Below are 12429 nucleotides of genomic sequence, written 5' to 3'. Positions count from 1 at the left end.
GGGTTCCCAGTGGAGTTCGTAAAGAAACTCAATCTGGGGGAGAGGTAATTCCATATCAGCGGATGACGTCGGTTTACCCGACGGGTGCAGGGGATCCCGGCTCAATCTATATCCCGTAATCACATCTTGTTCGCCCCTGCATTATCTGGGCATCTGTGCAGGTTCCTTGCCGAGACGAACACTAAAATCTTGGCATTCGTAGTAAATATTGCTTTCTTTGCTTAATTGTTCGTGGCAATGCATTTGTTGTGAGAGAGGCAATATTTCCTATCAGCTGAAATTCTCGCTGTATCTTCTAATCACAACAAATACCGCAAGCGTATGAACTCAAAGAACCGTGGGATCCCGACAGCCAACGTATCAAGAGCGGTGATAAGAACTTGCAAGATGGGAACAACAGGATAGCACAGAATCATAGCCCACGCCAAGACTGAAAAAGCGCAGTGCGGGGATGGTCCCCGGATGATTTCCGCATTGAAGATCCTCGCTTCCAGATACCCTAGCGTCTGCAATTGGGACGTGGAGGAGATATGGATCCTTTGCCGAGGAAAGCTTCCTTAATCCAAACCTTGGAACATCTCCTTGCTAAAGTGCGGGGAGAAGAGGGTCCACAGATGCGTGGACCTTCAGAAAGAATGGAATATGGAATATAAATTAAGTCAATGCCCCTTAGATATCTGGGGTTGTACGCTACATAAACAAAGATTCTACTAGAGATTCCAATTCTCAGCTGTCATCTTGCTAAGCCACGATGAGCGGATCCATGGTAGCTCGGATTCCTCGAGTCCTTGCACTTCTTACAGGCTTTGTTGGGGTCACTACGGCACAGACATTATGGCCGCTACAGACATACAAGAGTTCCTCTATCGAGACCCCGTATCTCAATGTCACAAAAATGGGCCAGACAGAGCCTGGACACCTCTTCTTCTCACCACATGATATTTTGCGCAGTAGTGGGTACCCTACTATCTACTCCGATGACGGACAGCTAGTGTGGCAGGGACAAAAAGGCAACTACTCTGCCCTTCACCCGCAGAAACTGGATGGCGAGTCGGTCATTGTCTATTGGGAAGGATTCGTCGCCGAAGGCTTTGGCTTCGGACATATCAGTATCTTGAACAGCTCATATGACGAGATCCACCGGGTGACCGTCGACTGCAAGGCCGAGAACTTTGTGACGATATACGGTTCAGATCCTTCCAGCTCTTGTATTGATATTCACGAGAGCCAGCTCACGGATGATGGAACGATTCTGGTCACTGCCGTCAACGTCACGCAGGCTGATTTGAGCTCTGTCGGTGGGCCCAAAGATGGGTGGATTCAAGACGGCCTAATATACGAGATTGATATTAAGACCAACGAGATCCTTTTCCGTTGGAGCGCATACGAGCATATTGGTGAGCTTCCTATGAGCAACGATATCGCACCACTCGGGGCAACTGGTGCTGGCTCTGGTGTCAATCAAACCGACCCATGGGGATATCCCCACCTTAACTCAATTGCCAAATATGGGGACTCTTACCTTGTATCTTCCCGCTATATGTGCAGTCTCTTCTTTCTGGCTCCCAATGGTACTATTACTTGGCATCTTCACGTATGTTGCTCATTTCCCTCCACTCTCTGAAGCGTACTCACATGAAATCAATAGGGTCGGACGGGCGGAGACTTTCATTTGAGCCCTGACACTAGCTTCTGCTACCAGCACGATGCGCGCTTCGAGTCACAGAGCGACGAGCGCGTGACAATTGCCCTCCACAACAACGACAACACTGAGTTCACGGGAAGCACCTCTTTGACTACAGGCATGGTTTTGGAGCTTGAACTTCAAGGGTCAAAACAAGTCACTCTCAAGCGCCGGACGTGGGATGCGGCTGAGCCTGTATATGCTCAGTCACAGGGTAGCTACCAGTCGCTCGGCAACGGCCACATCCTCCAGGACCATGGTGCCACGCCTAAAATTGAGGAATTCGATCAAAATGGCAGCGTCGTGATGCGCGCCCGCTTCGGCTACGACAATACTATGCAGACGTACCGTGCATACCGATACCCCTGGGTGGGTCGACCTTCTACGAAGCCGGATGTGGTGGCTTGTCCATCTAGCAATGGTGACAAGTCTACTGTGTATGTGAGTTGGAATGGTGCAACAGATGTTGAGTCGTGGAAGATTCATTCGGGCTTTAAAGTCAAGAGTAATGCTGTGCGTAATGGCTTTGAGACTGTCATTATCGTTGATACGCTTCGTAAGGGCGACTCGGTGGTCGTTGAAGCTGTTGGTGGCGTTGGCCATGGCACAAGGTCTGCGTCTGTAACTGTGGGCCACGGTTGTTAGATTGTCTTTTGGAAATTTATTTACCTACCCATTAGATCGTACAATATAGCCCTGTCAAGAACGAATGGAATAGTGCTAAGGTTGGCAATTAAATTGAACTTATTTTCCATCATGGGAGCAATGACCCATATCTTCCCCGGGCACTTCCTGGTCAGGTTCGTTTAAGCGTATCAAATAATTCATTCGCATATGTGTATCAACAAGTAGTAATAACTTTATTTACAGAAGTTTAGTATAGCTGGACGAAGGGGTATAATACTGTGAACAGCATCTAACCGCCATAGCTGCGTATTAGTGGAAGCGAAAGGTTGTAAGAACCAACGCAAAGAAGGATTTCAAAGGAGGACGGGCGCCTAGAGCTTGGAGTCCGCGCCGATAGCCTTTCGGCGCATTTGCTTCGAGGAAATATCGGTTGGTGCGGGCGCTGCTGCGTTCTGGAAAAGCTGTCGGCCAACAAGATCAGACATCTTCAAGACCCGTGATGAAACAGTGGCACCATCGCGACGATTTTTGCTACATATGATCGTTAGCAAACATTCGAGAAGTTTATTTATATGACGTACCCTTCACGACGAGACTGCGCGATAAGTTCAGTAAAGTCCCATAACCGGCCACAAGGCAGGACTTGGCCTGTGTGAGGATCTCGTTCTGGTGTCCACTCTGGTGCAAGTCTGAGGGTTGGACCAGCCTTTGAATCCTTAACTTTGGCAACGAGGATGATGCCTTCTTCTTCAAATCGCTGGTAGGAGTTTTTGAGTGTCTCCTTGTTGACAGCCTCGAAGTAAGAGAGATCTCCTTGGTGGTATAACGTTTTGCCAAGCTAGAGCTGGTTAGTCATCTACTATCAAGACTCAATAGAGTGTATAAAATACTCACAAGTTGTGCGCTATCCTGCGCCTTTTTCACATTAACCCAAATCTCTTTAGGGCCGTCAAGTGGGGGCGTGAGGCCAAGCAGAGATACAGCGCCAAGCCACGATGCCTCGATGAAGGGCCAAATCAGGAAGCAATAGAAATCATAGTTCTCACGGCCACACATGCGCTCAGCTTCACTCAGCTCAACATATTGCGGTGTTCCAGAGCTATCGCGAGTGATCTGAATGACATCATCGGTCTCTAAGCACTTCAAGGTATTCTCTAGATTTGTTGCCAGACCTTCTGGCGGGAAGATAAACTCGCCACGGAAGAGCTGTAGAAATCTTGTTAGGAAACCATTAAGGTGGATAGGATATTAGAAAAGCATACCTGGGAGAGGAATGACACCTGGGACCTCAAAGCCTCGTAGCCGATCCGCTGGTTGGTAGGCCCGCCACCTTGCTTAATCTTTGTGTACATGGCAACTGAGACCAGGGCCTCGGTGATGAAAAGATGGATGAGCATATTGCGGTAAAAGGACAGCTGGAAGCGATCCACGGCATAATAGGTTGGCTCAGCCAAGCCTGGAATTTCCCCAACTAGCTTGGGACCCAAGACATCAAGAGCTCGATCGACAACCATCTCAGTTGGGGAGCGATAGAAATGAGCGACTCGACCGCCTTTCGCCCTTACACGCTCACTGAGCCAGTTTAATCGTCGTACCAGCTCGCCTTTGCCGACACCGCGGCCACGAAGAGTCAACAACACAGTTCCGACGAGCGCAGTTGGCATCATCACGGAAACGTCATTAATTTCAGACAACACGCGGTAGCCTAGGGTTCGAAGAATTCGTCCACGCTCATCGTGGGCCAGCTTCATATTGGAACCCAGATCTGACATATTGAGTCGTGTAATTTGCTGGCCTAAGAACTCACGCAAACTCCACGGTTCGTGGAAGCGAACGTCCACTCGTCCCAGCTTAAGAGATAGGACCGAGGATGACGAAAGGAGATCAGCCAAGTTCTCTTTCTGTTTGGGTTGTCCCAATAATTCACTGATGTATGACCTAAGTTCATGTTAGAAAAGAATCAAGACAGCTTTCTAAAGCCTTAGGTTTTCTTACTCAGTCTCGATGACCTTGTCATACTGCGTGCTGACCGGACAAATAATTGTGTCTTCCACCCGGCCAGATAACACACTGTCGACAATAAAGCTGAGAATTCCGAACTTAGGAGAAAGCAGCTTTCCTGTCCGAGAACGACCACCCTCGATGAAACATTCGAAGTTGAAACCCTCTTTCAGGAGTGTATCGATATATGCCTGTACAACAGTGTGATATAGAGGATCATTCCCAAAACTGCGTCGAATCCACATTGCACCTATACCAGTCAGCGTGAAATGGACTAGCCAGAACAGTTTAACGAACCTGCATGCTGCAAGAAAGGTCCCAAAAGCGGAATGTTCAGATTGTCACCCGCAACAACCACTGGAAGGCCGATTCCAAGTCGGTAGCAAATCAGCTGTAAAGAGACATAGTCCACATGAGACTTATGACAGGGCAAGAAAACAATCGATTGCTTCTTCTTGGCAGCGGTCTCGGCAACCGACCTCAAGCGTAAGACCTCTTCGCTGGACACGTGAATGCCCTGGTGGTAGGCTCGCGTAAGAAGCTGTGTGCACAAGTAGTATGCGCCCCGAATAAACGTCTTGCTTTCCATCTTACAAATCATATCGTCCATCATCTTATCCACAACCTCTCGAAGACTGGTCTCAATATCATGTCGGCGACGAGCTCGCTTCTCATCCAGAGTACGACCATCTACAATCGGGATCAGCCCCTCTTTCTCTTCTACTTTCAATCGAGTAGACGCCAATTCTCGAATTTTGTCCTGCAGCATGCCACTCGAAAGGATGGAGGATTTCATTCGGTCGGAGAAGCCCGAATAAAATACAGGTTGGCCAATAGGCTCATCGTACGCGCGCCATCCTGTCCCGGACATGTATAGGCTCACTTCTCGGAGGAACTCGAAAGGGTTTTCGCGGAAGCGCGCCATGTGGCGCACGAGGTTTCGTTCGGTAATTTGGTCATCTAATGCTCCAGGTCCTCCCGTAAAGCCAGAAGGATGGATGGTGAGTTGGCTTCCAACGATCTCCAGGTCCGGAGCGGAGTGCTCATCGATGGGCGGTTTAGGAGGCGTCATGTTTAATGTAAACGAGTCGGAGACGCGACAGCGAGAGAAGTTTCCTAGATCATATGTCGGAGCATAAGTAGATGTAGTCCATTGGAAGGTAGTTAGGTTCAGGGTTCAAATGGAGCACATAACGGGGCTAAGATGCGGGCCAGCGCCATAGCTCCAATGAATCCCAACAAAACGGGGGTGTTTAACCCCGGAAATGTTCACGGGCTTTCCCCACAGCCGAGGCGCAAAGTCACGTGTGATGATCTGATTAATTGGTCATAGGAACTCGAATTTAGCTTCAGGAAACTTAATTTTGCAATTCACATCTACATCATGTCTCGCTGGGTGAAGGGGGTGCGGTCCTTTTCCTGTATGTCCAAAATTTCAAATCATATCAAGATCTCACAAAGCTGTGCTTACCCTTTTCTTCCCCATAGCCGCGGCATCGTCCCTTCTTGCCGATGCGACTACGGCCGCTAAGCTCCGCCAACCCGAATCCTTCCAAGTCTTCCGGGACGTGCCTCCTCTTCGCCAATTTCGGCGAAAACTACTACAAAATGACCGCACGGTAGGCTTTGTGCCTACCATGGGCGCACTTCACGAAGGACATATTTCCTTGATCCGAGAAGCGGCCCGCGAAAACACCGACATTTTTGTCAGTATCTTTGTTAACCCCACTCAATTTGGCGTCAATGAGGACCTTTCCAGCTATCCCCGCACCTGGGACAGTGATGTGAAGAAATTGGAGACTTTAAATGAGGAGCTCGCAGTAGTTGCAGCAGAGACTGGATCTGGCGCGAAGGCAGGCCGCATTACAGCCATCTTCGCGCCAACATCCGAGGTCATGTATCCTACACTCCCACCTTCTTCGGAGATTGATGGAAAGGGCTCTTTCGTTACCATCACCCCCTTATCGACCAAATTAGAAGGTGCTTCCCGACCAGTGTTCTTCCGAGGCGTTGCGACCGTCTGTATGAAGCTCTTCAATGCCACCACCCCGGACCGAGTTTACTTCGGTCAGAAGGATGTGCAACAGACTGTAGTCATCAAGCGAATGGTTCAGGATTTCCTTCTTGGAACCGAAGTGCGAATCGTGAATACAACCCGTGAGCCCACCGGGCTAGCGCTCAGCTCTCGGAATGTCTATCTCGGCGAACGAAGACGTGCCGTGGGACTCACCATTTACCGGGCACTCAAGGCTGCCGAAGACGCTTTTCTGTCCGGCAAGACCTCCCGCGCGGATATCTTGGGAGCTGCACGAAGTGTTACGGATACCGTGCTGGCTGAACAGCAAGCCCTTTCGCCATTAGAACGCTCGCTATTCGAAGTTGACTATATCTCTCTGGCCGATCCAGATACGTTAGAAGAGCTTGATGTTGTCGAGCCTGCTAAAGGAGGTGTCCTTAGTGCAGCTTTGAAGATGGCACCTCTGGAAGAGACCAAGCCTGGTGAGGATTGTGGACTGGGTGATGGTAAGGTCCCAGTGCGATTGATTGACAATTTGATCCTCCATCCCCAGACCTAAATCAAAACTTGTTATAATTACAATTGTGTATATAGACATGCATCTGGGGTAGCAGCATAACCACCAAAAGCGTTTTTGAATCTACGTATAAGCTCCAAGGCGGTAGGTGGGGCAGAATTTAGGGCGGTCCGCGATAATTCCATTTCTTGGCGGCAGAAAAAAGTTGCGATAGGAACTTATCTCTCCCGGTCGAGTTTTTTCTCTCTACAAGCAGCCCGGTCAACGGGATTTACGATTTGCAATCATGGCCGACGATGGAATGCTCTTGAACTTTGCGTTTAGCGACAACGTTATCAAACCCGAGGCCAAGTTTAAGGGAGGTACATGGCGGGCCCGCCTTTCAGCCAAGAAGCGCTCCCAGCACAAGCCCACTGGCGATGGGAATACAAGCCAACGAAATGCCGACTCGAAGAACCCCAATAAGATCCAGGTCCCTGCCAACAGGCCTGTGAAGCGACAAAGGACTGGCGATTTCAACTCCTCAGAGGGGGGCAGACCTAACCACCGATCGCACTCTCAACAACAGCCGCGTCGGCACCCCGGCCAATTTGCCTCATCACTATTCACGAGCAATCCCGAATCTAAGACTGCTGAGGATCCCAAGCCGGAGGAAGTGGTGGAAGAGGCGAAGCCGACCAACGCTGCTCTGGTTGATGGTATCGATACTTTTACGAGTCTGGGTCTATCCGCCAATTTGGCGGCGCACTTGCTCACCAAACTGGAGTTGAAGGCACCGACTGCCATTCAAAAAGCCTCAATTGAACAACTACTGAAAGAAGAGACCGATGCATTCATTCAGGCCGAGACCGGTTCAGGAAAAACCCTTGCTTATTTGCTTCCTCTCGTCCAACGAATCATGGCTCTCTCCAAGGCAGCACAGCAACAGGGCATTCATCCGGATAGACAGGGTGTGCATCGAGACAGTGGTTTATTCGCGATTATTCTTGCACCAACTCGCGAATTGTGCAAGCAGATTTCTGTGGTTTTGGAGAATCTTCTACGATGCGCAAACTGGCTCGTTTGTGGTACTGTGATTGGTGGAGAGAAAAAGAAGTCCGAGAAGGCTCGTCTAAGGAAAGGCCTTAATATCTTGGTTGCCACCCCCGGACGTTTGGCAGATCATTTAGACAACACACAAGTCCTGGACGTCAGCAATGTCCGATGGCTGGTTTTGGACGAGGGTGATCGATTGATGGACTTGGGTTTCGAGGAGGAATTACAGGGTATCGTCAAAAAGCTTGATGAAAGACAACGGCCTAGTGGCCTTCCCGGTGTTCCAACCCGGAGGACTACGGTTCTCTGCTCAGCTACATTGAAGATGAATGTTCAGCGGCTGGGTGAGATCAGTTTGAAGGATGCGATCCATATCAAAGCGGATCCGGCTGATGAGGATGAAAATTCTCGCGGCAAGGATGAAGAAGAAGGCTTCCGCGTGCCAGCTCAGCTCAAACAGTCCTATGCTATCGTGCCCGCGAAGCTGCGTCTGGTGTCATTGACTGCCTACCTCAAGCGAACATTCATTCGGAAGGGTTCTGTCATGAAGGCTATTGTCTTCGTTTCATGTGCCGATTCAGTTGACTTCCTCTTTGAAGTTTTCTCCAGGAAATACGGCGTAAGAGCTCCAAAGTCCAAAGATAATGACGAAGACGGCAACGAAGATAAAGAAGAAGAAAAGAAAGGACGCGAAAAGCTCTCTCCTCACGGCACTATTGCCCCTGCCGAGGCCTTCTCTACCCCTACAAATCCTGTCACCATCCACCGACTACACGGTTCGCTGCCGCAGCATGTTAGAACCTCCACCCTAGGCTCCTTTTCTAAAAGCAGTGAAGCCTCGGTGATGATTTGTACCGATGTTGCCTCCCGTGGTTTGGATCTTCCCAACGTCGACCTGGTTATCGAATACGACCCCGCATTTAGCTCTGATGACCACACTCACCGTATTGGTCGTACCGCCCGTCTGGGCCGCGACGGTCGTGCTTGCATCTTCCTCCAGCCTGGCTGCGAAGAGAACTACGTGGAAATTCTTAAGCGTGGCTACCGCGACGGAGGCAAAGCTCTGACCCGCACAGACGCGAACGAAATATTGAAGCGTGGTTTCGGTGCCACCGCCGAATCAACGAGCAAGAACTGGGAGGAGAAGACTACCGACTGGCAGATGGATGTTGAGCGTTGGGCTCTCGATAACCCCGAGTACCTAGAGATGGCACGTCGCGGATTCCAGTCCCATGTTCGTGCCTATGCAACCCATATTGCTGCTGAGCGAAGCATGTTCGACATCAAGGAACTTCACCTGGGACATCTTGCTAAGAGTTTTGCTCTCCGTGATCGACCTGGTAAGATCAATGTGCCTGGTCTGCGCCAAGGAAAAGAAGATACGAAGAAGGACTTCAAGGCGGCGCGGAATGGTGCCGCTGGCAGCAAGAGAAAGGCCGACGATATGCCTTCTACGAATACGGATGAGGCAGCACGGAAGATGAGAGCCAAGATGAGAGAGCAGCACGCCGGTGCCAGCGAATTCAACCTGGCTTGATCTGTTTTTTTTCTTGTACAAAAGCATTAGCATTATTTTCGCTCAGTATATATCCCATAATGAAATCTTTCCATCCTTGGACCCAGCTGCCAACCAATGTGTCTGTTGTATCTTCGTGCTTCTTTGGTTCTGAATAGCTGCAAGCGACAAATTAGTTCCCTGCACCAAATGCCCTTGATTCTCTTTGGCCTTTTCTCGCATTTCAGTACCCTCGGCCTTAGCTGGACATGCTTGTTGTAATACAGGATGCACTTCCCCAAATGCGACCGAGTAGCAACCATCTTTATGCCACCTAAGAACAGCAAGCTCCTTCAATGTGGTGCCCGAATAGACTCTCACCCTGCTGTCCCAGCCAGCAGTTGCAAAGATCTTCCCATCACTGCGTATCCTTAACCCCTGCTGACCCGAATGCTTTGTATTCATCGTTTTCAGTGGTGACTCCTCCTTATAGTTGATAATAGGGACATCCCCAACTGTCCCAGGCCCTGGAACAGGGTGCTTAATGACCAAAGCATCTGCAGAGGAAGAGATAAAACAATCGCGTTTAGGAGAGACATCAATCGACAGAACGGGTTGGCTATGCGGACGACTGGCATAGAGTCTCTCCCACTTCCACGGATCCGAGACAATATTCTCACGCTCAAAATTTCTCCCGGTGAGGGGTCCCTTATGAACGTGGACCATGACATGGCCATCTTCGTAGGCAGACGCGACATAAATATCGCCCGATGAAGCGACGAAAATATTGACAGCCATCACCATGCCTGTTTTAACAGCGGGGTCAGACGGGATGGTGCTGAGACGGAGCTCGGATGGGAGGTGGAAGATGTCGATTCCACCAGAGTCAAGCGCATTCGGAACCGCGAAGAGAATGTTTCTTAGAGTAGATGGTTCTCCTGTTTGAACATGTTCTGAAGATGAGGGATCCACAGTGTGGATGTAAGTCATGGAAAATGCGCAGAAATTCAGCGCATTGACAGGTAAAGAATGGAGCAACCACGGTTGAGCTCCTTTTTTCGCAGGATCCGCTTCAGCTGCATCAACTGGAAGGGTCTTGTCGAGGAAATCTTCGTCCTCTGCTCGAATCTTCCAAACGCATAGCTTGTGATCGCGGCCATGTCTATTTTTCCGGTTAGCATGTAAGCAGCGCCATTGTCCAAGGGAATCTTACGTGTAGATTTCTGTGCCTTTGACGCCATAATTGTATCCTTTCACTTCAAGCACTGCGCCCTCGTGTGCCTTCCATACCGTTACGGGCCGTTTGCTAACCAAATCCCAGATAACAATCCAGCCGTTAGCGTCTCCGGAGACGAGCCGCAGGTTTTGTGAGAAGATATCCAGGGCGTGTATTGGCGCCCCATGGCCCCGAAGAATGTACACTGGAGTCGCTGGACCATTTGGGACTTTATTAGATGGGGTAGCCATGTCCCTTCAACTATTGTCGGATGTTGACTCCGCTGGATTTGATGGGACGGATAGAATGAAGCTTCCGCACCGCCTTGAAGAGCTGCTTACTTCACACTTTTCAGCCATACAAAGCAAACATTTCATATTAACCATGATGATTCTAAATTATTCTGGTATGACTGGATCGATATATTGTATAAGACTCTGGGCCTATCTACGATGGTGCGTTTTCTGAACGTTGTGAGATTCTCGAACGCCAGTCGAAAATATATATACCAAGACATCGGCACTATCTCTGAGGGAATTTTGTATCCCAACGTAGTATAACTTTTTATTTTAGTAGCAAATTGGCTGTAGCTATGTACCACCCACAAAACCTTTCGATGAAGGGTCTACAGTAATATAGTATCTAAGCGCTCTAAAAGTATCGACCCATGCCTTAGCTAGAGGGTCTTAGGCAGGGAAGAAATTCTTTAGTGGATCGGACGATCCTTCGCTCTTTTCATCTATCCAAATATCAATTTCTAGATAACAAGGCCAGAAGATCAACGTCCATCACAAGAGGACAACCTTGTCTTGCGAATCCCAGATCTGTATACCCATACAGCATAGCACCTGTGACTGCGACCTACGACTCTACGAGTGCTATAGATACCAATAAACACCCTAAGGTCTACATCATATCCGTACAAGCAGGTGTAGGTATGACGGCTCAAGTCATTTCAACTCCATAACAAATGAATTTATTGCTATGCTCATAAATTCAACGTCAACTTGAAGATGTGATCTCCCTACATATCACGTTCAAGACGGTCGCCGGTATTCGCTTCTGTTCATTGTGGCGGTCTTCATCAAGACCAACTCTAGTCATTCAATTTAGTACATTCTTGGCTCCAAAGGGATAAAATCTGCTCAAAACCCCAATCTTGAAGATAACCCAACTTCAAGAAGATAAGTATCTCACCCGAACCCCCTACATAGTACTGAATTGAACAGTATTATCTAAGGGTGGCAACCAAGCAGCCCGATCCTTACAATAAAACTCCTTCTGAGGAACCCATTGCTCCTCCCCTTCGCTCAAGTCGAACGTCCCAGAGGACAGAACCACACCGTCTTGAGTCACCCCATCAACCATCCTCGTAGTAAACAGACAGGATCCACAGTTTGAGCAGAAGGAACGATTCAGAACATTTCCAGACGCAGTCTGGCCATCGTCGTACACTTTGAGACTATCTTCTCCGGAAAGAATGCGTATTTGCTAGGATATAGTTAGCTAGGGTTCATGTTGCATACTTGAGTCTCTGTCAGGGGTATTTAGACTTACTGGTTTGAGATAGAAGCTGTTAGCCATACAAATAGACCCGGTGACTTTGCGACAGAGACAGCTGCCAGTGACAACCTTTTCTTTTGTCATGATTGTATGCGCGATTTCAAAAGGGATCACTTGGACTTCTGTGATATCAGATGAGAAACTGGAGTGGAAAATATACAAGGCTGTGGACAGAGGGTCAAATATGAATGGATGTCTGCGGGGTGAGTCACACCGCATCGTTACTCCCTCCTTGCATTTGTTGTAGATTATTCTACGTACTTCTGGATAATCC

General features: G+C 49.0%; 6 protein-coding genes across 6 annotated transcripts; 3 read left to right on the top strand and 3 right to left on the bottom strand.

Annotated features, from left to right (window-relative positions):
- Positions 1 to 751: 751 nt before the first annotated feature.
- On the top strand, positions 752 to 2329 carry N7484_009617 (arylsulfotransferase family protein; the record flags this gene model as incomplete). Its single annotated transcript, XM_057120004.1, has 2 exons — positions 752 to 1594; positions 1649 to 2329. The coding sequence occupies 2 exons, from the start codon at positions 752 to 754 to the stop codon at positions 2327 to 2329; spliced, it is 1524 nt and encodes a 507-aa protein (XP_056969559.1).
- A 353-nt stretch (positions 2330 to 2682) lies between these two features.
- On the bottom strand, positions 2683 to 5384 carry N7484_009616 (lysophospholipid acyltransferase family protein; the record flags this gene model as incomplete). Its single annotated transcript, XM_057120003.1, has 6 exons — positions 2683 to 2842; positions 2893 to 3149; positions 3206 to 3517; positions 3574 to 4249; positions 4307 to 4562; positions 4610 to 5384. The coding sequence occupies 6 exons, from the start codon at positions 5382 to 5384 to the stop codon at positions 2683 to 2685; spliced, it is 2436 nt and encodes an 811-aa protein (XP_056969558.1).
- Positions 5385 to 5696: 312 nt separating this feature from the next.
- N7484_009615 (pantoate--beta-alanine ligase PAN6) lies at positions 5697 to 6888 on the top strand (the record flags this gene model as incomplete). The annotated part of the gene is made up of 2 exons (XM_057120002.1): positions 5697 to 5733; positions 5801 to 6888. The coding sequence occupies 2 exons, from the start codon at positions 5697 to 5699 to the stop codon at positions 6886 to 6888; spliced, it is 1125 nt and encodes a 374-aa protein (XP_056969557.1).
- Positions 6889 to 7132: 244 nt separating this feature from the next.
- Positions 7133 to 9418, top strand: dbp7 (putative ATP-dependent RNA helicase; the record flags this gene model as incomplete). Its single annotated transcript, XM_057120001.1, has 1 exon — positions 7133 to 9418. One exon carries the CDS (start codon positions 7133 to 7135, stop codon positions 9416 to 9418), a length of 2286 nt encoding a protein of 761 aa, XP_056969556.1.
- A 42-nt stretch (positions 9419 to 9460) lies between these two features.
- N7484_009613 (WD40 repeat domain-containing protein) lies at positions 9461 to 10843 on the bottom strand (the record flags this gene model as incomplete). The annotated part of the gene is made up of 2 exons (XM_057120000.1): positions 9461 to 10538; positions 10590 to 10843. 2 exons carry the CDS (start codon positions 10841 to 10843, stop codon positions 9461 to 9463), a joined length of 1332 nt encoding a protein of 443 aa, XP_056969555.1.
- A 955-nt stretch (positions 10844 to 11798) lies between these two features.
- On the bottom strand, positions 11799 to 12239 carry N7484_009612 (GFA family protein; the record flags this gene model as incomplete). The annotated part of the gene is made up of 2 exons (XM_057119999.1): positions 11799 to 12083; positions 12150 to 12239. The coding sequence occupies 2 exons, from the start codon at positions 12237 to 12239 to the stop codon at positions 11799 to 11801; spliced, it is 375 nt and encodes a 124-aa protein (XP_056969554.1).
- Between the last annotated feature and the right edge of the window lie 190 nt (positions 12240 to 12429).

Source organism: Penicillium longicatenatum (genome assembly GCF_028827895.1).
Source record: "Penicillium longicatenatum strain IBT 33135 chromosome Unknown contig_6_segment0_segment0, whole genome shotgun sequence".
Taxonomy (NCBI): Eukaryota; Fungi; Ascomycota; class Eurotiomycetes; order Eurotiales; family Aspergillaceae; genus Penicillium; species Penicillium longicatenatum.
Note: the sequence above shows the minus strand (reverse complement) of the source record. Positions and strands in the feature narration are given on the sequence as shown.